Below are 26,075 nucleotides of genomic sequence, written 5' to 3'. Positions count from 1 at the left end.
GGTTGGTGGTTTTTCTCTTTCAGTATCTTAAATATATCACACCACTTCCTTCTTGCCTCCATGGTTTCTGCTGAGAGATCCGCACATAGTCTTATTAAGCTTCCTTTGTATGTAATGGATCGCTTTTCTCTTGCTGCTTTCAGGATTCTCTCTTTGTCTTTGACATTTGATAATCTGATTATTAAGTGTCTTGGCATAGGCCTATTCATATCTCTTCTGTTTGGAGTACACTGCGCTTCTTGGATCTGTAATTTTATGTCTTTCGTAAGAGATGGGAAATTTTCATTGATTATTTCCTGTATTATTGCTTCTGCCCCCTTTCCCTTCTCTTCTCCTTCTGGGACACCAGTGATACGTACATTATTGTACTTTGTTTCATCCTTGAGTTTCCGGAGACGTTGCTCATATTTTTTCATTCTTTTCTCCATCTGCTCCTTTGTGTGTAGGCTTTCAGGTGTTTTGTTCTCCAGTTCCTGGGTGTTTTCTTCTGCCTCTTGAGATCTGCTGTTGTATGTTTCCATTGTGTCTTTCATCTCTTGTGTTGTGCCTTTCATTTCCATAGATTCTACTAGTTGTTTTTTTGAACTTTTGATTTCTGCCGTATACATGTCCAGTGCTTCCTTTACAGCTTCTATCTCTTTTGCGATATCTTCTCTAAACTTTTTGAATTGATTTAGCATTAGTTGTTTAAATTCCTGTATCTCAGTTGAAGTGTCCGTTTGTTCCTTTGACTGGGCCATAACTTTGTTTTTCTTAGTGTAGGTTGTAATTTTCTGTTGTCTAGGCATGGTTTCCGTGGTTATCCAAATCAGGTTTTCCCAGACCAGAACAGGCTCAGGTCCCAGAGGGAAGAAATATTCAGTATCTGGTTTCCCTGAGGGTGTGTCTTAGAAAATTGCTCCACCCTTTGATGCCTCGGGTCACTGTGCTTTTCTGCCCAGCAGGTGACACCTGTTAGCCTATAATTCTTGACTGGTGTGAGGAGGTATGGCCGTGTTCCCCCAGGCTCTGGGGTCTGGTTCTGAATGGAAAGGGCCCCACCCCTTTCCTCCTAGAGAAGACAGAGCCCCCAGGTGGAGGTCATTAGCATTTCAATGGTCTTGCTCTCTGCTTGTGCTGTCTCCTCCCTTCCCTGAGTCACAACCCTGGAAAGTTAAAATGACTGGGGCTTTCTCCACTGAGCCGAAAAAGAAACAGATAGTCCCCTTCAGACCCAGTCAAGGCGACCCTCCGGCTCTCCCAGGTCAGTCGTCACCCAAAGCCTCTGTCTGTTTTTTGGGGCTGCGTACCTGTAGTGAGCAGTTCACACTCGCTACTTAAAACCCCAGTTGGAGCTCAGCTGAGCCGTATTCGCTTGCTGGGAGAGAGCTTCTCTCTGGCACCACGAGGCTCTGCAGCTTGGGCTATGGGGGAGGGGGTCTCACGACCTGGTTCCGCAGGTTTTACTTACAGATTTTATGCTGTGTTCTCGGGCATTCCTCCCATTTCAGGTTGGTGTATGATGAATGGATGGTCTCGTTTGTCCCCCCGCAGTTATTCTGGATTATTTACTAGTTGTTTCTGGTTTTTTGTAGTTGTTCCAGGGGTACTACTTAGCTTCCACTCCTCTCTATGCTGCCATCTTGCCCGAGTCCTTCTACTTCATTTTTGAAGGATATTTTCATGAACAGGAATTCTGAATTGAGAGCTTTTTTTTTTTTTTTTTTTTTTTAATTTCAGCACCTGAAAGATTTTGTTCCACTGTCTTTTGGCCTCCACTTTTTTCTCATGGGAGTAATCCATCATTTGAATTAAATTTTTTTTCTTTTGCTTTCTATTTGAAATAATTTCAAAGTTACAGGACAGTTGTAAAAATAATACAAGCCTCAGAAAGAGAATTCCAACATACCCCCCCATCCCCATCAGACTGTCAGATCCACCAGTTTTAACATTTTTCCACCTTAGCTGTATTGTTCTGTTATCCATCCGTCTGTCTATCTCTGCTTCCTCTGAGCTTTTGAGAACGGGTTGTACACATCATGCTCCTTTAATACTATGCTGGTTTGAATCTGTTTATGTACCCCAGAAAAACCATGTTCTTTTAATCCAATCTTGTGGAGGCAGACCTATTGTTGGGTGGGATCTTTTGATTAGGTTGTTTCCATGGAGATGTGACCCACCCATTCAAGGTAGGTCTTAATTAGTTTACCGGAGTCCTTAAGAGAGCTCAGGGAGGGAGAGAGAGTTCAGAGCCGACACAGACTGAGATGCTTAGAGAGAAAATGCCCAGACACATTTTGGAGACAGCCACTGAAACCAGAACCAAGACAGAAGCTAAGAGATGAAATCCAGAGTTTGCTCTGGAGAAGTTAAGAGAGGATCCCCAGATGCCTAGAGAGAAACACCCTGAGAGAACAAGCAAGGATGCACAGGAGCTAAGAGAGAGGAGCTGAGACAGAAGCCCAGAGATATTCTGGAGAAAGCCACTGAAACCAGAAGTTAAACCCAAGAAAGAAGGTTCAGCAGAGCCAGCCATGTGACTTCCCATGTGACTAGAGGAACCCTGGATGCCATCAGCCTTTCCTAAGAGAATGTATCTACCTCTTGATGCCTTAATTTGGACATTTTCATGACCTTAGAACTGTAAATTTGTGAACTAATAAAACCCATTGTAAAAGCCAAATCATTTCTGGTATATTGCATTTTGGCAGCTTTAGCAAACCAGAACAAACACGTAATACTCCTATGTACATTTCCTATGAACAAGGATATTCACTCTGTAATCACCTTAAATGCAGTTATCAAGTTCAAGAAATTTAACATTGATATAAATCTTACATTCTATATTCCAATTTTTTCTTATGTCACAATAATGTCCTTTTTAAGTCTTTTCTCCTCCATTCTTAGATCCCACCCAGTATCATGTATTGCATTTAATTGTCTTTATCTCCTTAGTTTCCCTTTCTTTTCTTTTCTTTTTTTTTTTTGACTTGTGGAGACATATGCACAACAGATATCTTCCCATTTCAACCCCTTCCAAGCAGACCATTCAGTAGGATTAATCACATGCAGAATTTTCATCAGAATTCTCTATTTTTGGCATTCAGTGATCTGATTGTAACATAGTAAGGTATGGGTCAATTTGAGTTTACTCTCTTTGGAGTTTGTTGAACATCTTAGATGTGTAATTTTCAGTCTTTTGTTAAATTTGGCAAGTTTTCATCCATTATTTCTTTGAATATTCTCTCTGCCCTCTTCTCTCTTCCTCCTCCTTTTGGGACTCCCACAGTGCATACAGTGGTGTGTTTGATGAAGTCCCACAGGTTCTTCAGGTTCTGTTTACTTTTCTTTATTCTTTCTTGTGTCTGCTTCTCAGACTGGATGATTTCAGTTATCTTTTTTTTCTAGTTCTCTTATTCTTACTCTGTGACAGTGATTCCCTTAGGTTCAATCTTCCATTGAACCCCTCTAGGGAATTTTAAATTTCTGTTTCGGGGTCTTTAGCTTTGTTTGGTTCCTTTTCAAATTTCCATTTCTCTATTGATATTCCTATTGTGTTCATCTATCGCTTTCCTGATTTCCTTCAGTTACTTGTCCAGCTTTCCTTTAGCTCTTTGAGCATAATTAGGACTATTTTTTTTAAGTCTTTCTGGTATGTTCCAGGTCTGATCCTCCTCATTGATGGTTTCTATAGCTTTGATGTTCTCCTTTGCCTGGGCCATCACTTCCTGTTTCTATGTATTTGTAATCTTTTGTTGAAACCTGGACATTTTGTTATTTTAGCTGGTTATCACTGGAATGTAGACTCTGAGGCATCTGTTCCTTAAACTTGTATCCAGCTAGTATTATCACAGAGTTTTCTTTGAATGCCAGGGGCTTTTAAAGAAAAAAAAAGAAGGGAAAAAGAAAACACCTTTCCCAGTCTTTGCAGATTGACCTGTGTGAGTGTTCTTTTTCAGGGCTTATCCATACAGTGAGTTTGAAGAATAGCTCAAGGCCAAAGCCTATGGGCCTCCCTGATCCTTTCTGCTTGTGCCTCTTGTCTTGGACATGCACTCGTGGCCCTAGAAATTCCCCTATTTACACAGATACGCATATTCCCTCTTCTCTAAGAAACAGTTTCCTCATGGTCCCAGACCCTGCACTGTATATCCTACATTCAGCAGTCCCTTGCCCCAGGCAGCACAGCTTGACTGCTCTCCCAGGGTGGGTGTGCTGAGGAGAGCTGGGTGTGCCACCTTGTCCTGTCTACACATAGGACAAGTTCGGGGACAGTGATTCCCCTAGGCCACTGTCCTTTAGATTGGGCCAGACATACATACTCCCAGTACATGCATGAGGATTATTCTCATCTTTTTAGATCAAGACAAGGGGTCTGCACTGGGAGTGTGGGCTGGCTCCATGCCAAGCTGGTGAGGGGATGAGGGTAGGGCCTCCAAGATGTCAACGGTGAGGGGATGAGGGTAGGGCCTCCAAGATGTCGATGGTGAGGGGATGAGGTTAGGGCCTCCAAGGTGTCGTCAATGTTTTTTCCCCCGATTTGGCACCCACCTTGTTACTGCAATCTTTCACCTGTTTTCTGGAGCTTTGAGAAAGATGCTTGTGCCAGTTCTTGCTGGTTGTTCAAAGCCATCATGATTGCGGCCTAATTCCATCATTTGGATTTTTGTTCCCCTCTTGCAATATATTGTTTTACTTTTTAGCAATTCAATTGCAATACATCTCATGATTTTCTTAATGATCATCTAGTTCGCTGAGCTTCTTGACTACGTAAATGCTTTTACCAAATTGAGACATTTTTGCTCTTATGTCTTTTAAAATTTTCCTTGCCTCCTTTTATCGCTCTTTCTGATAGACTTTTAAATATTGCCTCATTGGTCCCTACAGCTCTGTTCATTTTAAAAAAAATCTTTTTTCCTCTCCATTCTTTCGATTGTATATTTCTATGGATCTGTTGTATATTCTGTTAATCTATTGTAATTTCCTTTTCCTAATAATCCTATCCAGTGAATTTTAAATTTGAATATTATACTTTCTCAGTTCTGGAATTTCCGTTTGTTTGTTTTTATAGTTTCTGTTTCTTTGCTGAAGCTTCCCACAGTCATTCATTAAAAGTACATTTTCTGTTACCGTTTTGAGCATAGTATAAACTTTGTATCCTAGTTCTAACATCTGGGTCATTTCACAGTTGATTACTGTTGATTATCTTTTCTCTTGAGAATGGATCATTTTTTCCTTCTTCATATGTTGAGTAATTTTGGATTGTATTCTAGACATTATGAAGTATGTGTTATAGAAACTCTGGATTCTGTTGTATCCTTCCGAAGTGTAATAATTCAGTTTTTTTTTTGAGCAAGTGGTTAATTTGGCTGAAGTCTAACCTAGAAAACAGTTGTTTATTTCTGTGGTCGGTAACAGCTCGAGTTTTTGTTCTTTAGCTGAATTGCTTTGAGTCTGTCCCCTGGTTCAGGGTCAGGTAGAGATTTGGGCAGTTTTAGGTACAGAATTTGGGGATTTCCCTCTCTAGGACTCTTATTTCTAACATTTCCCTCTTCATTTTCCAGTGGCTGTGGTTACTCTGGACCCTTATCTCCTGGTCTTCAAGCCAGAAAGACTGTGTGCTTTCTGTTGATATTTTAGCTGCCCCACGTGGAAGAGACTGGGGCTTGTCCTCAAGTTAAAACTGTTAAAAATATGGGAAACTCATCCTATGTTCCCTTTTTCCAGATGTTAACTCCCCTCCTGTATCTGCCTGCTTTGTTCATTTTCAATGCCTCCAGAAGATTACTTTTTATATTTGGTTCAGAGGTTAACAGTTCTCTAGGAGGATTGGTTCAGCTGGAGCTTATTTGGCCATACTGGAAACAGAACTACTTCTTTATTTATTTTAATAACTGTATATATTCTACTCTGTGATTACTTGGTAATTTATTTAACCATTCTGTATTCATGGGCAGTTATTTCCAGTTTTTGGCAGCGTTGCAGTGTATATCTTTGTACATACATTTCAGCAGTCTGTGAGATATTCTTATAGGTACTTGTGATATATCAGTGAATAAAACAGACTTTCTGGCCTCATGAATTTTACATTCTGGAGTGGGGGTGCGGGACTGGTAATAAACAATAAATACAGTAGGTTATATAGTAGGTTATATATAGTAGGTTAAAAGTGAAGAGTCACATGGAAGAATGAAGAAAGGTCGAGCTGAGTAGGGGATGGGTATTATAATTCTAAGTAGAGAGCCTTTATTGAGAAGGTGAGATTTGAGCAAATATTGAAGGAGGAGAGAGAGTTGACCTTGAGGATATTTGGGAGAAGAGCATTGCAACAAGAGATCAGACATTGTGAAGGCCCTAAGGTGGAAACATGTCAGATGAATCTGAGGAACCAGGAATGTGGTTGGAGTGGATTAAGTAGTATAAGGCAAATTCAGAGATATAACTGAGAGCCAGATTGATGTAAGGCCTTGTAGGCCATTGTAAGGGCTTCAACCTTTACTCTGAGTGAAATGAAGAGCGATTGCAAGGTTTTGAGCAAAATAGGAACATGATCTGACATATTTTGAAATGGCACTTTGGCTATTAGAAGAGCAGTTTGGAGGTTATTATAGTAATCCAGACTAGGGTTGAGGCTAATTTGAATCTTTTGGGGTTTTTGTTTTGTTTTGTTTTGTTTTAGCTGATATAATTAGGTGAAAATGATATCTCTTTAACATTTTTATCTGCATTTCTTTAATTATGAATGAAATTGAACATATTCTCATACATTATAGTCATTTATATTTCCTCTTCTGTGAACTGTCAGTTTATAAACTTTGCCTGTTTTTGTTTTTGATTTATTGGTCTTTTCCTTACCAATTTGTATTCAGTGATTTTTAAGCTCTTCATGTGACTCCAATATATAGCCAAGGATGAAAACCACTGATCCAATCTGTCCCTATAAATGTATCACACAATGCCTCAAAATCATTGATCAATCCAAATGTTACGAACAGCTTGGAGCCTACCACTGCAACTAAGCGCATCCATTCTTAGCGTTTCCCGGTCTGATCCCATGCACGTCCTTTTACTTTGAACTTGCCCTTCTGCTATGCCTGATTTGCCTTACCCCTACAAAGCTTAAAGACTGGCTCTTGCCCTACTGATTTCCTCCCTCATTCGCTCTCACATGAGAGGAGTATAGTAGTGTAATAGAGTGGCAAATGGTAGCGATGGAGCCAGTGTGCATGTTTGAAACCTGGCTCCATCCAAGCCAAACTACTTAGCCTCTGTGTTCCTTAGTTTCCTCAGCTTTAAAATGGAAATAATAGTATTTACCTCATGGGGTTATTGTGAGACTTAAGAGAGTTACTATCTGTAATGTACCTGGCATGTACTAACTGCTCAGTCAGTGTTAGCTGGGATCATGCCCTCATTTAACAAATATTTATTTGACTCTTTGTAAGTGCCAGTTACCATGCCAGACCCCAGACCATAGGGCTACAGTGAATAAGACTCCCTTGCTCTCTGCATGTGAACAAAAATCAATTCTCTTTACGTCCTTCCTAGAAAACCATCCCCAGAAGAGTATGCAAATCATTTACTATGAACTTTTTTCCTTTGTGGAATAATTATGTGCTCTAAAAGAGGGTTCACAAGCATTTGCAGAGGACTCCTAGCTTTTTTAAGTTTGAGAATTAAAAGAATATACCTATTTTGATTTTAATTAGAATTACATTTTGATAAAAGAATAGTCAAGTGACAACTAAGATTCTAAGTTTATCTCTTCATTCTGTAGACTACATCACAAGTTCCCCAGCTAGCGTATCTGAGGGGTTGAGTTTCAGGCCAGAATTTTTTATGCATATCTGGGGTGTTTGAGCTTGAGAGACCACGTGGTCATGTTCTTGTTGATCTTAATGACTCCTCCTTTGGAGTTCTCAGAGTTATACAATCTAAGATTATATTTCAGGTTTCTGTCTAAATCTCAGAAGTATTATCTGTGGCAAATAAAATTGTGTGGCCTTATTTGTAGACCTCTTCTTTTGTTCTCTTGAGTGAATTTTTCAGGAGAATAACAAAATGAATAATAAGCCACATTTGCTCAAGATGCATCATTCCTCACTCCCATGTGCGTCTCACATTTTCAGAATTCTCCATATTGCTTCCTCAGATACTTCTAGAGCCTTGTACAGCCTGGGTTTAAATGACTCATTGGTTTTGCTTGTCCTCCAGTCTTTTTAAGAACACATGGAAGGTTTTCTCCAAATCAGTAAAGACAGCAGTACTTTTTTTACTGCGTTGAACTTACTAGTTGACTACATATTCCATTTTGAAATGAAAATGAAGGGATTTTCAGTCCTGGTCTTTGCTAAATCCAAGTAAATTGTTGACTTTCTGTAGTCTATATTTCTAATGCAATAAAATAAAATAACCTTAATATCATGAACTGTTTTTCTCCCTCCCTTTCATGTTTTCTTTCTCTTCGTCATCCTTCCTTTCTCATTGCGATGAAAATGAGCAACTTCGTGCATGCCTTTGGATCTTCTCTTTTACTGCTGGATTAGGTTTAGGATCTTAGGCAGTAATGTTAGGTGTTTATTTAATTATCTCAGGTGTTATTCTTATCATGGCTTACTGCTTTTCTTAATTTGAGTTTCCTGGGAGCTTATTATTCATTAACTTCCCAGGCTTTTTCTTGGCTTCAGTTACCAGGACCTTGACCCACTCGTTTCTTTAGTTCCTTATTATTTGTTGACGTTCTCACGTTCTCTGGTTAAGATGCACTTACTTCTTTAAAGATAAATGAGTTACCAGACTCCTGCGCTGTGTGTTGACTGACAGTTCACAGAACAGTCCATAGAGAACATAACCTCAAACTTGTAGATAAATGTCTGTTAAGACAAAAGACAAAGAGAATCTTAAAAATTTTAGTAAATGTAATAGTATTCATTAGATTAAATTCTTCTGTATATTTATCTAGTTGAATTTTACTGGCTTTCATTATATCTGTCCTTATCAGTGTGTCTTCTGAACACTGCCTGGTGTTTTGAAGTGCATTCGCGTGTTTGAATGGCTGATGATGTCCTGCGGAGGCATGAAGTGAGCTGCTCTCCCTGGTGTGGTACATGCACTGGCAGGAGCACCACTGAGCATGTGGAGTGAAAGGCTAGAGAGCTACCAGCATATTGCATCCTTTTCCTGGATCTCCGCCAGGCAGCTATAAGTGGAACTAGTGGCATAGTCCCTAAGGTCCCTAGCTGTTAGCAAAGTCCATAGTTTATTCCATACAGCAATGAGAGATGCTGAAACATTATAAAATCATTGTGGAATGTCTAAGAATGCTGATGGGTTAGTTGCCAAGGAGGAAGGAGGGCAAACAACCATGATTTCCTGAGCTTACTGTAGTCTGGCAGTATACACCTTGCTCAGGGTTCTACAGCCAGGAAGGGGCTGAATAGGCCCTCCAACCCAGGATTATGTCTTCAAAGCTCATACTTTCTCTGCTACACAGTGACTCATTTAAACACCTGCTCTTTGAGAATGTTAGAATATCGTAACAGACTTAGTTCAAAATATCCTTAACAGCTATTTTGCCCATGGGAAAGAATTTACAGGGTGACTAAAATGCAAACTCTTATCTATATTCTGAATAGGAATAAGCCATCATAATCAGAGACTAGAACTATTAGCCTTTCAAACCTCTGACCTCTTCCCACGGATGGAAGTCAGGTTGAATATCAGTTGTCATACATTTCCCCAATACTGTTTCAGCTTAATGGTTGCTGTATTGTTGCCTCAGAGTACATGGTAAAGATAGAGAGGATCTGATGATTCTTGGCCTAGTGCACATTCTGGAATAAGAGACAAATTCCACACCAACATATTGATATAAAAGCATGTTTTCATTATCTACAGCAATATAGGAAAAGGAGAGCATAGATAATTGAAATCCATATAGTATTCCCCAAAGGAATTATTCAGAAAATTTTTTAAAACTTAAAGCAAGTGAAAATTATAAATTGCTTAACATTACTTCAAAATACTTTGAGTTAAAAAGTAGGAGGGTTTTCTAAAAGTTCCAGCTACTGTTTTAGCAAACAGTACTCTTTATACTTTTTATATGACAAAAGGATTTGGGTAACTGAGCAAGTCCTTTTTCACATTTCTATGAAAATTCTTCTGTGAGTCAAACAATGGTTTTGGCTCCAAAGGTCCGTATAATTCCAATAAATCATCTGGTATGGATGGTAATAAAACCCCAAAAGTGTATCACAGATAGCAGGAGAAATATCTAAGACCCCCAAGTGAGCATTATCAATAATCTGACTGAGACTACTTGCACTGTCTGAAGTCTGTCTAAAAACAAATCTCTATTTGGTAGTTTTAGCTAATAAATTATTTTTCTAGCTTTCACTTTCTGTGAAGTCACCCCAGACCCTGCTGTTGTCCTTTTTAAAATAAATGTCCTTCTAATGATTGTGAGAATATGAAACAAAATGATTATCCTTTTGATTAATCCTTATTGCAGGTAAAAGACAAAATGTATTTTTAAAATAATTGATTAAATATATTCCTTGACATAAATTTTAAGATTCTTAATTATAATTTTTATTATGTGTTGGAGCCAACATTTTCCTATAGAAATGCAACTCAAGATTTAATATTGGGCAACAGTGGGAAAATGGGACTTAGTATGAAAATATTTGCTTTTTTATGAATGTAGCTAATGCATAAAGTGAAGTCAAGCTGTAAAAACAATTAGCTGGGAAAATGCCAAGTAAATTTTTACATTCCAGTTAATGCCAGTTGGCTACACATTATTGTTATCATTAAGCTATATGCAACTAAGTAAATTCATTTAGATATTGGAGAAAAAGACAAAAGACTAGAAGTCTGCAGTAAATATAATTAGTTTGTATCTCCAAACCAAGCACATTAATCTTTCTGCAATACTGCTGATGTAATGTCTCTGTGTTACTTTTGGGAGTATTTGAAGTGGGCGAGCTTCCAAAGTTGATAGTGCCTTTTTAAATTCTGATCAGCAAAGACACTGGAGTAGATGTCTGGGTTGGACATTGTAACAGAGCAAACAATTTTTTTTTTTTTAAGTTCTTGGAAGATTCCAGCACAAACAGTCATCCATGTGAATCCTTGATTCTAGACTTTACCAAATTAATTTATCCAACAAGGGTATAAAAATCCTTGTAAAAATATAATCTGATACGTTTGTAACATAATTTTTAAAATTTAAGCTTCTCAGAAGCATGTATTTCTGGGATTAAAATAATGGAGGAGGCAGAAGCATTTTCATTTTCCAGAACCAGTTTCATGAATTTAAGAGTTTTTGTTGCTGGAAAGGACTGAGAGATTCTTTGCACTAGTGCTTCTCAAAGAACATTTTCAGGGAACCCTTAAACTGCAGATGCTAAGCTACTGAAATTGATTAATGTGACTCTGCTTACAGCTCAAAGGAAGAATAATTTTCCTAATACTTAGGAATATGCTATTAGACTACTAGCATGCAATAAGGAGTCAATACATACTAACAGACAATTTTTAAATTATGTTTCTATAAAACTTTTTATGAATGTTTTTGAACTGCATAGAGGTATGTATGTATGAATGCATATGCATATGTATCAACTTGAAAATTGTCACTAAATAAATACCTCAGATATGCCACAATATTTCATGAAAAATAAAATAATTTCCACCTGGTCTGCCCCTTGAGCAAAGTTGAGAAAGTTGACACAGACAAAATCTTTCATATTATGAATGAATCTTGCAGAAAGTAAGGCATCTTGCCTAAAGCCCTTTATAGAGCTATTAGTTGGAACTTAAACCCAATTCCTTTTACCCTAAATTTAAAGATCTTTTCTTCTATCATGCTCTCTCAGTGTTTATTTACTCTGAGAATATAAAAAATACTTGATAAACATTTTAAAACTGTATTTCTTAAAATGTTAAGTAATCTTTAAATCTTTTTTACATTCAAGATAAAATCTCTTAATGGATTAAACAAGTAACCTAGAGAGTACACAGACTCCCACCTAAAACAGAATTCCTGAAGCAGCATAAAGCAAGGTGTGTTTCATAGAACACACATTCGAAATGGGATTTCTATGTCAAAAATATTTAGAAAACACTACGAAGTGTATTTCCTTCTTGAAGACATTACAGTGCAGACCGCGTAAAGTCAAGGAGAAGGCAAATTCAGTAGCCTGCCTCAGTACCCAGAGGGACACGGTGGCAACACCGTCTCTGGAAGAAGAATGCCCCAGGGCGCCTTGCCCTTCTTTGTAATTCAAAATGGAAGCTCCTTCAGACACCACCTGGGAGGCATGGCCCTGCCCTGCCATTCCTGCTCCTTGCCTTCTGTTTGCTCCCCATCTAGCGGGATGACAAGAAATAGGTTAGTGTCCTCTGGGAAAGCTTTGAGTAGAACCTGCAGGGTGGTTACAGCTTTTACTAACCTGCCAGATTCTGTGGAGCTGTGTCTCACTGAGGTTTATCACCCATTTCCCACCAGTTCTAAGGTTACTGAATTCTGGTTTTCTCTGGTACCTCCCACCTTGAATGCTCACTGATGCTTGGACAACTGTTAACTCTGGTTAAATCCAACTTCTCTGACTCTGCCCTTGTACCCAAGAAGCTACAGAAAACACAACTATCCTTACTGGTCTCACCTTAAGATAATTCCACAATCCTTAAGTGGACTGTTAGTAGTGCCTGCATCCCTACTGTATTTTCCTAGTCATTTCTGTCTCCTATTTTCAGAGATGACTTTACTGGACCAGTGGCCTGCCAGGTGCTCTCATCTTGCCTCTCTTTGGGTAAGCAGTAGCGAGATCCTTTTAAATCACAAATAGATCATGCCACTTTCCTGCTTAAAGCTCTCCAGTGCCCCCACCAAATGGAGAGCTGAGTTCTGATTTGCCTCCTGGCCACTTCTCAGACCTAATTTCCTACCACTCTCCCCTTGACTCACTGCTTTCTAGACGTCGGAGAATGCTTGTTGTGTCTCAAAAAATGGTGAGAATGTTACCTCCTCAGGGCCTTTGCACTTGCTGTTTCATTTGCTTAGCACACTTTTTCGTCCACATATTCCCATGGCTGGAATTCTCACTCCAGTTACCATTCTATTCAAATGTCTTCACCTAAAGGAGCCCCATTACTCTATTCCCTCACCTGTTTTATTTTTCTTACTAGTCTATCTCATTAGTTGATATAGTATCTATCTATTTATTTATTGTCTTTTGAGGACAGTCTAACATCACCAGGGACTAAAACTGCCTGGCATGAAATAGGCCCTTCATAAATATTTGTTGGGTTAATAATTTAATTCACGTAACCCCTGGCAATCAAAAAAGGGCAGGAAGTAGACGAGGTCAATAATATCCTAGAGTGCAAAAGGGAAGGTGGCTCTTTCTTTCTTTCTTCCCCCCCTTTAGTAGATTAATTCCTGGAATTTTGCTATTAGTTGAAGCCTGGGGATAGGTGAGATCACTTGGGAAGAGTGTCTTGTCTTTGAAAAACAGGAGACTGAACCTGAGAGAGCATCAATATTAAGATTTTTTTAAATTGTGATGAGATTCATAGAACTTAAAATTCACAATTTTAACCATTTTAAAGTATACAATTCAATGATGGCTTTTAGTACATTCACAGTGTTGTGCATCCTTCATCACTATACATTCCAGAACATTTTTTCATCACTCCCCCAAAAAAACCCAAACTCATTAAGCAGTCACTTCCCATTTCCCCTTCCTCTCAGCCCCTGGCAACAACTAATCTGCTTTCTGTCTCTATGGATTTGCCTATTCTAGACATTTCCTATAAATGGAATTATACAATATGTGGTCTTCTGTGTCTGGCTTCTTTCACTTAGCAGAATATTTTTGATGTTCATCTATGGTGTAGCATGTATCTTCATTCATTTTATAGCTGAACAGTCTTCCATTGTATGTATATACTACATTTTGTTTATTCATCAATTGATAGACTTCTGGGTTGTTTCCACTTTTTGGCTATTAAGAATAATGCTACTATGAAGAATTGTGTATAAGTTCTTGCGTAAATATGTTTTTTACTCTTTTTGGGTATATTTCTAGGAGAATAATTGCTGGATCATGTGGCAATTTTGTGTTTAACTTTTTAAGGAATTGCCAAACTGTTTTCCACAGTGACTACACCAATGTATAGTTCCAACAGGATTCCAATTTCTCTAGATCTTTGACAATGCTTGTTATTTTCTCCTTTAAAAAAAAAAAATTATAGCCATCCTAGTGGTTGTGAAGTGGTATCTCCTGGATTCGATTTGCATTTTTCTAATGGGATCATCGACATCTAGGCATGGTTTCCAGAAAGGTGGGCTAAGAGAGGTAAATAAGCAGAGAGGTAGCAGGACTTTACAGGCAACTCCATCTCTGCAATCACAGCATTCCTTTTAGCAACCTCATCCTGAATGGGTTCTGAATGTGGCCCTTTGCCTACCCAGATCTTCAGAATCTGCCAGGTCTCTTATGTATAGTTAGATTTAAATTCCCTTGCTGTCCTAACTCTGGCATGACTTCTCCAAAGGTGATGGTTAGTATCTCTGCAGTTTATCGTGCTCAGAGTATCCAGTTCACTTGGAGGTGGCAAGGGGGAGGCTGAGCACATGGCCTCTGGAGTGAGATGCCTGAGCTTGGGTGCTGCTCTCACTCTCACGTGGTTGGCCTTGGGCGAGTAAGTTAACATCTCTGCCTCAGTTTCCTCATCTGTAAAATGAAGTTGGAGTTGTTATGGAGATTGAATGAGATAGTAAGTGCTTTGAATATGTTTGTGACATTGAGGATAATGGTGATGGTAATGATGATGATTTACCCTGATATCCACTTAGGGAAGTGGCAAGAATAAGTTTATGTTGGATCCAAGTGTTTGTTTGAGGGAAGAGACTGTATGTTTATGATAATAGGGTTCTTTGATAATATGCTGTGCTTTCAGTAGGCCTAATTGTGGTTCTGGTGTCACTGACACAGTAAAAATTTTTTTGTTCTCTTGGCTCATATTCTATATTCCACAAGTCATTCCATGAATTTATCAAATGTGTATTTTTGAACACAGATTTACCTTTATTTGTGTGAGACTAGACATATGCCAATTAAACTAAATATTTTCTTCCATTTTTATTCCAAGGCAACCTTATTATTGAAAAAAATGGAAATTATAAACAAAAAACATCATTTATAAATCTGTCACTTCAAAACACCCTCTGCCAGATTTTAGTGCATATTTTTCTGGTTTTTCTCTCTAGACATTTTTACATAATTACAATAATCTACAAATAGAATACAAAATTTTCATACCTCCTTTAAGTTAATTTTCAGATGTGAATCCTTTCTAAAAGGTCCTAATTTTTAAAATTCCTTAAGACTTAACATTCAGATCCCATAAAGGATGTATTTTCACAGTTTATAGATGTGCATAGAGAAAGAACTCTCCTATCTAGACATATTATATGCATACTTGCTTGACAATGTGCCAGGGGCTATTTTATAGCTTTATGGTAAAACCTATTATTTTTCTGTAGCAAAAAAAGAATGCTTAGCAGTGCCAAAAAGTATACGAAGAGTCAAAATAATCAACATGTCATTTGAATTCTAAGTTTTGCTTTTTAGAGTCTAAACACAGATACTGCAAATAGTTTACAGATAAGTAAACTGAGATAGAAAGGTTAAGTGGCAGTTCTCTCCTCAGTCAATGTTAGAAATAAACACTTTAAGACATAAACCTGTAAAGGAGATATGAAGACTTAAGTATCAAAAGATTTAAAAATATCCTAGGTAAAGCAAGCTGTGTTGAGATTTATGAATAATTATATCAAATAAAATGAGGTAATAATTTTTCAGTTTTTTTAAAGTTCTAATGTTATTTGGAATATGTCTTTCTCACCTTGTAAAAATGATACATAGGAAAGTGTAGATGTTGAAGAATAAGGCAGTCACAGAATGATAGGGAGGATGCATGGATTTTAGTTGTTTAGAAAGATAATACAAAATGAACCCATAAAGAGGGTATTAATGAAGTAACTTTAGGGAGGATGGAAAAGGATATATGGTATAGAAAACTGTTATAACTGAGGGTCAAATATAAGTAAATGTGAAATCTCCCCCTCACTAAAAAAAATGAAACAAACCATGCACAAAAAATCCCCACAAAACTGTGTAAGGAATGTCAAGTGTTAATTTAAAGGAACCATATATATATATGTCCTCTCTTTAATGTTTTATTGATTTGTGATGTCTTGAAAATAGGCCATATCTAAAGATTTTTATGGGATTTGAAGAAAGGGAAGCATGTATTTTATTTTATTTAAAAATTTTTGTTTATTTTTTTTCCTAAGACTTAGAAAAGATAGAAGGCAAAGGGACATGGGCGAAAAGGGTATTTATAAAATATAAACTGTTAATCAGTATGGCACTTAATTCCCATGATTCTGACTTTTCACTCTGCAAGGTCACTCACATACATCTATTTTTGACCCTGCTTGGTTTGACAGGCCCTAAAACATAGGATTTCATTTTGGAGTTTTTTCCTTTGTTGCAGCAGTAGTTCGATAAAATGCCTCTGAAGTCTGTTGGCGGACCTTATGTTTAGAACCTCTGAATCAGGTTCTCTGGCCTACCAAGGAGACAATTAGTCTATTTAATAATCAAATATGAACAAAAATTGAAGTGGATAAAGCAGATTTTAGGATACTCCTTAAGAGCCCAAGCTCTTAAATTAGATTTAAGTTTGACTCCCACTTCCTCCTATGGGGAAATTTTTTACTTCCCAAGGTAACCAATTTCATATCTCACCAGGCTGCTGTGAGGATTAAATGAGAAAGATATGAAAGACCCACTCCTGGGGCTGTAAGGAATGTTTGTGATGTTTTCCTTGAATGAAGTTTGAGGTAGTCATCAGGTCACACGTGTGCTGTTGTGGGATGGGATGATGTTGTGGGTGCTGTCAGACTTCACATGCAAAGGCTCACCAGGGAAACTGGTTAAACTGAAGGTTTGTATTCCATCCCCAGAGATCCTGCTCCCCTAGGTCACGGTTGGAGTACAGGAACCTGTATTTTTAATAAGCACTAGAGATGATTCTGATGAATGTGGGATCACACTTTGCAAAATGTATTTGGAGGTTGTGGGTAGGGGAAGCCATTTGACCCCAAAACTTAAAAAGACTTGATGGGTAAGTTTTCATTGTTTATCTTTTCTTAGTAATCACTATGGGGAATTGACCACAAAATTCTGATTGAGAGAAACCAGTCAAGAATAGCAATGTAAGATTAGATAAATATACACTAATTTGTGGAAATATGTACATAGCTTATTATAAGTGCCTCACCAATAGTGAGCTTTATGTTTGAAATAAAAATAGAAAAAGGAACCCTATTAAATAGAACATATCAACCTTAAAAGTTAAACTTGGGTGTTTCTTTGCCAAAGGAAATAAATATTTAGAGACCGGGACCTAACGTAAAAAACATTCTGTGTCATCTCTCCTATAATTCAATCTGGGTGCCATTAGCGAGAGTGCTCTGGTGAATCTTAATCGTCATGGTGATATGAGGAGATGTGATATATAAGGTATTTGGACCCTCTGGGGGATATTATTAGGAATCACTGTTAAGTAAGAGGGAGAAGTGAAACTGGAATGAAACAAGTCAGGCATCCGGTTTCGGTATTTCCTGTTGTTAGTGCTAGAATATTTTATTTTTTATGTTAAAAATACAATATACCTAATTTTCCCTCTATTTATTTTCCATGGTATACATTCCCATGCACATACGTATACATACATACATAGAGTCATGCACATGCACATACGCATGCACAAAGCTATATTTGATGACTAAAAAGGAAGAGGCCCCAAGGGCTGTTTAGTATGCAATTAATATTTTGGTAAGAAAATCAGCAGATTGTTTCAGTATGGCTATGTGTTATGACATCATATTCCAGTAAAATTATAATGAACAGAAATTTTGTTTGTCTCTGTGGCAAACCGAAATGAGTTTTGTAATTGTCAGCAGGCCTTAGTGATTACAGTGGCGCCCACTCCCTCCACTGTAGTTAAGGGTCTGTTAGCATTCCAGTTTTGGGCCTCTGCTTTCAGAGGTTTACAATTAAATGTAAACATTTGCTCTGTAGTGAAAGCTTTCTATGTAAGATCTCAGGCCAGGAGTAAATTTCTGATTTCAAGTTGTCTGTTTTAAAGTTTTTATAGTGTAGCCAGTTAGAAATGTGCATAAAATTGCATGGAGGTGGGAAAACTGAATTTTGTGAGATTCAAAATGAAGTTAATCTGCATTATTCATATTACTCCATCAAACATTTCTGCACTAAAGGGATCTAAAATAAAATAGGTAAAAGGGAACTGTGCACTTCAGTATTCTTTTTAGTTATTGTAATCAAAGAGCAAAAATGATTGTGGTTTTTAATGCTTTTTATTCTTTGCATGTTAACTATCTTTTACTATAACAGTAAAAGTGATCTTTTTCTTCTTTTAACTTTTCTGTATTTGCTATTTAAAAAGTGAAAACACTTTATCTTAAATTAATGGAAAACTGTGGGCCAAGAAAATTGATTTTAAGTTAAAAATCTAAAAGTGATTTTTAAACTTTTTTTCATACTCTTAATTTCTCTGCTATATTTGACACTGTTGATTATCCCTTTTCCTGACATTGTGTTGTAATTTCTTTTCTACTCTGAGAGTGCTTTCATCTCCTTCACTGCCGTCTATTATTTCCTTTGCCCTTTGATCATGGGCATCAATCACATCCTCTGACATCCTCTTAGGCTCTCTTTTTTTGGTTCCTTTTATATTTACCCTTTCCAGGTACTTATCCATTCATGGTTTCAATTATAGCTTCCCAAATCTGCATCTTTAGTCCCATTTACATCTCTAGTTCTTCACCTTCAATAAAGCCTCACTGATTAATCCCGTCTGCCTGGTGAATTCTCATTTGATGGGGTCTGTACATTTTAACTCAGGCTGTCCACTTGTATGTCCAATAATCATCTAAAACTTAATAGGGCCTCAATTGGACTTTTTGCTTGGAAGTAGACATTTCCTGGTACTAGAGTGATTTTTAACTTAATTTTTCAGTTTTATAATTGGAAATTGTTTTGGTTTGCTAAAACTGCCAAGATGCAATATACTAGAAATGGGGATTTATTAGTTTACAGATTTATAGTTCTTAAGACCATGAAAATGTCCCAATTAAGGCATTAATAGGATGATACCTGGACTCTGAAGACAGGCTGCTGACATATGGGGTTTCTCTGTCAAATAGCAAAGCACATGGCCAGCATCTGCTGGTCCTTTGCTCTTAAGTCTTGTTGCTTTCAGCTTATGATTCCAGTGGTCTCCTATCTGAGCTTCTGTGGGTCATCTCTTAGCATCTCTGGGGTTTTTCTCTCCAAGCTCTCTGGGTGTTGCTCTCTGAGCTCTCTTGGCTTTTTTCTGTCTTTTGTTCTGTTCATAGAAGACTCCAATAAGGGATTAAGACCTAACTTGAATGGGGTGGGTCACTTCTCAGTTGAAGTAACCTAACCAAAAGGTCCCACCCACAGTAGGTCTGCACCCACAGGAGTGGATTAAAAGAACATGTCCTTTTCTAGGGCACATAACAGCTTCAAACCAGCACAGAAATCCACTATTTCATCAAAATCAGTCCTATTAGTTCTGTTAAGTTGCTAAATTCAATGGTCATTTCTCAGCCATCAATTTGTTTCTGCTCAGAGTAAAAGTCAGATCCTGATGATGATCTCTAGGAGGTCCCTATGGAATCGGCATCTCTTACTTCTCATCTCTTAACTTCCTTCCTTCACTCACTGAACTCTAGCCAGATTGATTTTCTTGGATAAAGAATTCTTGGTTGGCAATTTTTCTCATTCAGAATTTTAAATACGTCATGCCACTGTCTTGTCACCTCCATGGTGGCTGCTGAGTAGTCACTACTTAGTCTTATGCTGTTTCCTTTGTAAGTGGTGAATTGCTTTTCTCTTGCTGCTTTCAGAACTTGCCCCTTCTCTTCAGTATTTGACAATCTGATCAGAATATGTCTCAGAGTGGGTTTATTTGGATCTATTCTATTTGGAGTTCTCTGGGCATTTATGATTTGTGTATTTTATGGTGTTTTATGTGTATTATGGTATTTAGAAGATTTGGGAAGTTTTCCCCAACAATTTCTTTGATTACTCTTCCTAGACCTTTAGCCTTCTCTTCCCCTTCTGGAACACCAATGAGTCTTATATTTGGATGTTTTATTTTATACCTCATATCCCTGAGGTCCGTTTTGATTTTTTCTGATTTTTACCCCATTCTTTCTTTCGTTCTTTCATTTTTCCATTCTGCTGTCCTCGAGGTCACTGATTTGCTGTTCAGCTTCCTCTAGTCTTGTACTATGAATATCCAGAATCTTTTTAATTTGGTTGACAGTTTCTTTTATTTCCATAAGATCATCTATTTTTTTTATTTACTCTTGCAATTTCTTCTTTATGCTCTTCTAGGGACTTCTTCATGTCCTTTATATCCTGTGCCATGCTCTTCTTCATGTCCTTTATATCCTGTGCCATGCTTAGATTGATTTTCTTTTAGTCACTTGAACACGCACAACAGACTCCTGTCTCAGGGCCATTGCGACTTGGCATTTTCTCCTCCTCAAATATGTTCTCCCAGATATCTGCAAGGTTGCAGGTCTTTACACAGTAGTCACCTTCTCAAAGAGACCTTCCCTGTCTGCCTGATCTAAAACTACAGTCCCTTCCCTGACGCTTGTGAACTTTATTTTTTCTTTTTGACATGTATCTCTAGCATACTAGGTATTTTACTTATTTGTCTTACCGTCTCTCTTCCTCACTATAATGTAAATTCCAAAGCAGTAGGGATTTGTGATGTGTTTTTTTCACTGCTGTATCCCCCTGTCATGTAGAAGGCACTCAGTAAATATTTTTTCAATTAATGGATTTTATTACATGTCCTTTTAATTATTTTCTTTGTTTCTTCTAGGTTTGTTGTTTCCTCTTGTAGCCTCTGTTATCCTCTTATGCCTGCATTATTTCAGCTTTCTAGACATGCTTTACCTCACTCCTGTTAAGCACAAACCTGCTAAAAATCGACTTGAATACATTTTATTGTTATACTTCTTGTTTAAGAATTGGTTTAAACTCCCTATTCTTTGTTGTATTGAATCTGATCTCCTTAATACTTTGCATCAAAGTAATTCCATCTTTCTGTCTCCCTTCCATTTTTAGTCATAACTGTCTTCTGTTAAAAGCACAGTTTTCTGTATATTGTCACCTAAATAGCTTTCCTCTTTCTGTCTCTGGAATAGCTCCCCCATCCTCTGGCGCCAGACCATTTGGTTCATTTCTGTCAAAATCTCACTGAATGCTTCTCTCCAGGAAGTCTTCTGTGATAGTAATTAATTTGTACTGTATTAATTAATGCTTATTGTTAGTTTCTATAATATTTTTCTCATGGATATTAGTATATACTCTTAATTACCTATAAATATATTGATTTACATTTTTTTCTTACATCTTTTATAAATACATTCATGAGTTTAAAATTTTATTAGGGTTAATAAGAGGGTTATAGTTCATTATAAAGTTTGTATCATTTAAACAAAGCAAATCTTATTAATGATTATAAAGTGGTTCTATCAAACTAACATTAATGTTTTTATTTTCTTATTTTAGGTATCATTGCCCAATGCCTAAGATCTTTTATGTTCAGCTGACTGTAGGAAATAATGAATTTTTCGGAGAAGGAAAGACCCGACAAGCTGCTAGGCACAATGCTGCAATGAAAGCCCTTCAAGCGCTGCAGAATGAACCTATTCCAGAAAAATCACCTCAGGTGTGGTGCTGCTGTGTGTTGTAGCAGTCTCCCATAGTCCCCCCGTGAGATTGTTGAGAAGACCAACAAAAGCATTTTTATGAATAAAGAGAGAAATCATCTTTTCTGGTAGGGAAGACGACTAGGATGGCGATTGGCTATGATCTGCTTCTCTGGCTGCCTGTAGACCCAGCGGCTTCTGCCAGGGTCACCTTCCCTCTCAGAGCTTTGGTTCACCTGTGGAGTTCACGTTCAGGGCAGCTCAGCGTTTTAGGATGTGTGGAAGGATGAGAAGTAGTATTCATTTACCTTGCATTAATGCTTGGTTTATTGAGCGTGGATTACATCGTGTTAATCTAGAATCAAGGAATTGATTCTAGAATCTAAAATCAAGGAATCAAAAGCAGCAGGAAATGTTTGTGGATTTTCCAGTCCTATTTTATTTGATAAATAAGAGAATTGAGGCTATTCTTGAGTAAATTCACTCATTCTCATGGCTTCGGCTACTTTCTCTATTGACTTCACCATAGTATCTCTAGCTTGGGCATGTCCTATTGTTTTTATCTTATTTCACACTCTACAGTTAACCCTCCATGACTCCCCTTTCCTCAAACCTGCCATTCCTCCTTCCTTTGAGATATATCTTACTTAATGGCAGACTTAGGTGTTTTTCTTCTTGTGCACTTTCTTTATAACTCTTATCTGTTTGTTTACCTGTTTGCTCACTGGATCATAAGCTTCTTGACAGCTGAAATACAGCTTTTTTATCTCTTTGTCTCTAATACTTACACTGTATTTAGTACATATGAGACCCTCAAGAAGTGTGTAGTAAGAGTGACAAAAGCAGAGAGTTCACTTGCTTAGATCTTCCTACTGGTGATAGCCAGCCATCCTCAAGAAGCTTCCTCAAGAAAGATAGGAAGACCAAGATCTAAGGATTTCATTAAATAGTCCTTTGCCTCCCTTCAAAAAGCTTGGCTCTAAAAACTTACAGAATATCTTTATACCGTAAGCCACTATACGTCTTTCCTATATATCCCCTCTGTTACAGTGGTTGATTTGTAGAACATTTTCACAGGTGCTGGATGTTCAATGAAGGCTTTTAAATTCTGTCACAAAGATTGAAAAATGGTGCACGTTCAATTGGGATCTGTGGGTGAAGCATTCCAGGCCCTTATTGAAATTCATAAACATGACCTTGGAGAAAATAACCTCAGAATTTCTTTCTCAAAATCCACAATCTGACCTTCGTGTGACATTTTTCTCCTAAGACTGGACCATAATTTCAGTAAAACTTCCAGATGCAGACTGAAGAAACTCAAGACCAGTTCTGCCTCTTTCACAAAAATAGCTATTAAACTCTTACAGAGTTTGATATTCAAGTGTATTTAAAAAAATCAAGGGGTGTTCTCTTTTTCCATTTTTTCCCCTGCCAGTACGTTACCAAAGGTTTATTTTTCGTTATGCCATAGCTTCTATGAAAATAACCTTCAAGAAAATAATTAATTCCCTATATTAAATTGAATCTCAAAAGGACAGATTTAGTTGAGATCCAGGTCAGCCTTATACAACATTTGTAAACTCTGTAGTTTGAAAAATTTAAATATTTTAAATACTTTATGTAATTTAAATTACTTGTGGCCTAGTTTTTAACTTTATGATTCAGAAGTTTGATCCTAGGAAATGATGTTCACTTATAGTTTATGTCAATTATTTGCCATATGTTGGTAGTTATATATAAACAAATTTAGTTATATTGGAAGTAAATTTATATAACTTGCAAAAAAAAGAGAAAAAAGTAAAAAAGAATTGTGTGTTAAATAAGTGAAGCAGTGAATTGGTGCCTGAGCCCAGCACAGAGCCCTGGCATCCTGAACTCTTCCTGTAGTTTACTCGTCGTGGGAGATTAAGTATCATATTAGGGCACCAGTGGAGCATTATGTGTGGGAACTAGAGATCTCTAAAACGAGACAACTGGGTCTAGGCAGACAGGATGCATTCAAATTAGTGTACAATTGAGGACAAATATTTCCAAGCTCAGCATTTATGCTTCTACTTAGAGGAATAAAACTGAAAACAAATCAACAAAAAGCCTGGCAGCAAAGCCATTGACTAGTGTGGTTACGTGGGGCTCCACTGGAGATAGTCTTTAGTTTCCTGTCTCTTATTGTGTTTTAGATAGTCCCTTTTGATAGTAGAATATATGAAAAGTTTGTTGCAAAGTGAAGATTCAGTGTCGTCTCATTTTTTCTTGATTTAGAATGGAGAATCAGGAAAAGAAATGGACGATGACAAAGATGCAAATAAATCTGAGATCAGCTTAGTGTTTGAAATTGCTCTGAAGAGAAATATGCCTGTCAGTTTTGAGGTATGTGCTCAGTGGAGGTCTTCCAATTTTTTCCCCTACTCCTTGTTATTTTAAATAAACAAACAAATAATTAAAATTAACTAGTATACTAGTATCCTAAAAGAGTGAATATGCTTGATATAGGCCCAAAGGAAAGTAAAATCTCATGGATTCCTGCTAAGCTCTTTGTCTTTTCTATATTAAACCCTTTGTATATATGATATTTCAATTTTCATTGTAAAATTTATTTTCTGGGTGTGAGGTAATACATCATACCTAACAGGATTTGACCTTTTTAATAGGATCAAATTAGGAATATTCAAGTTAAATTTTAGTGACACATGTATAGTAAATCCAATTTCTTTCAATAGTGTGTAGGCCAAAATATGTTTCACTTAAACCTAAACTAATAAATCACTAAGAAGTAATGAAGCAGCTCTCTACTTTACAACTAGATAAATATGTCTTAAGTATATTTTAAAAATTGTATGAAATTTAAAAGAAAAAACTTTTAAGTTATTATTGTAATACAACCCTTATTAAAAGGTCACTAATTATGCAACCCAAGTATCTGTAAGGAAGGCATGAACCAGAAAATAAGCTGAAACAGTCTTGGAATATCATCTTTCAAGTTGTTTGAAGTTTGTATACTAGAAAGCTCCTACATTTTACTCACTGGCAAGATCATCTGACTGTCACTGAGAACGTATTTGCTTTCTTGGACACAATTATAACAAGTTGGATTATCTGATTTCTTGGTTTTTAGAAGGTTAAAAGCAAAATGAGAAAGATAGGGAGAAAAGGTAGTTGAGGACTTGCTGATCCCTGCAAGAAATGATAGAAAAAAATGTGAAAAACCTATGAAAAGTAATTGTACATACTCAAAAATTACTGGGACATAGGGCCTTTTAAAGACTTTTATGAACAGGGGACAGTTTTATGAGTCCTTGGAGGTAGCAATATTATTATATGATAGAATATTTTTGTTCATAATGATCTATCTAATGTGAAAAATAAAAGGTTAATTAGTATTCTCTTTTAAACAGTAAAGTATACATTTTTTCATTGAGAAGCATGTCTATCAAAATGACTAAAATAAAAATAGTTTTGGTGTTTAAAGTAGTAATCTTAAAATAACTTGGAAAATATGCTTATGATAAATTCCTTGTCCACAATAATGTTGGATTATCGAGATACTGTTTTTCTTTTTCTTTTCCTAATTGATATCCAAAAATTAGAAGAAACAAATTTAATATGTGAAATAACCCATCTTTTATAGGTTCTAAATTGAAGGAGACTAAAGTTTTGAGTGCTCAGGTTTTGGAAGACATCTTTTCTCCAAAAGCTGGTATAGTTTCAAAGTAAGAACATATCAGAGTTTAGGGACATTCATAGCTGACAGATTCATAGTTGATTATTTTCAGTAACTAGGTATTTTTATGGCACATCCACTTACCTTTGATCCTGTCACAGAGGGAGAATAAATAACCCTTTCTATAAAACAGCCTTTAAAGACTCCATCAAAAATAGTGTATTTTTCATTTAAATGTTTTTAAGAGGCTTTGACATGCAGGATGCTTTATGGGTTATAGAATAGACTGTAAGATATAGTCTTTTCCTCCAGTAACTTATTCTTATGTCAGAGAAAACTAGATATGTATACAATTATACACAAATTATCATTCTAGATGGCCCATGCACCTAATCTATATGTATGTTTTATGTTCTTAATTTTGTGCTCTATAAAAAACTGGTTAGCCATAGTTAGGATTACTTGTTTTAAATATAAAAGCTATATAAAATATATAAAAATAAAATTTTTTATAAATATAAAAATATATAAAAATATAAAATTATAAAAAATTAATGAAACAAATAGACTTAAATTTCTACT

At 36.8% G+C, this 26,075-nt stretch overlaps 1 protein-coding gene across 14 annotated transcripts in view; it reads left to right on the top strand.

The window, feature by feature from the left end:
- STAU2 (staufen double-stranded RNA binding protein 2) overlaps positions 1–26,075 on the top strand; it is a 368,399-nt gene that overhangs the window by 123,773 nt on the left and 218,551 nt on the right. For all 14 annotated transcript variants that reach the window (XM_037802428.1, XM_037802429.1, XM_037802424.1 and 11 more), the window contains 2 exons: positions 21,696–21,855; positions 24,095–24,202. In XM_037802428.1, the coding sequence (XP_037658356.1) occupies positions 21,709–21,855; positions 24,095–24,202 (255 nt within the window). In that variant the 5' untranslated portion in view covers positions 21,696–21,708. The remainder of the gene's footprint in view (positions 1–21,695; positions 21,856–24,094; positions 24,203–26,075) is intronic.

Source organism: Choloepus didactylus, chromosome 14 (assembly GCF_015220235.1).
Source record: "Choloepus didactylus isolate mChoDid1 chromosome 14, mChoDid1.pri, whole genome shotgun sequence".
In the NCBI taxonomy this organism is placed as follows: domain Eukaryota; kingdom Metazoa; phylum Chordata; class Mammalia; order Pilosa; family Megalonychidae; genus Choloepus; species Choloepus didactylus.
Note: the sequence above shows the minus strand (reverse complement) of the source record. Positions and strands in the feature narration are given on the sequence as shown.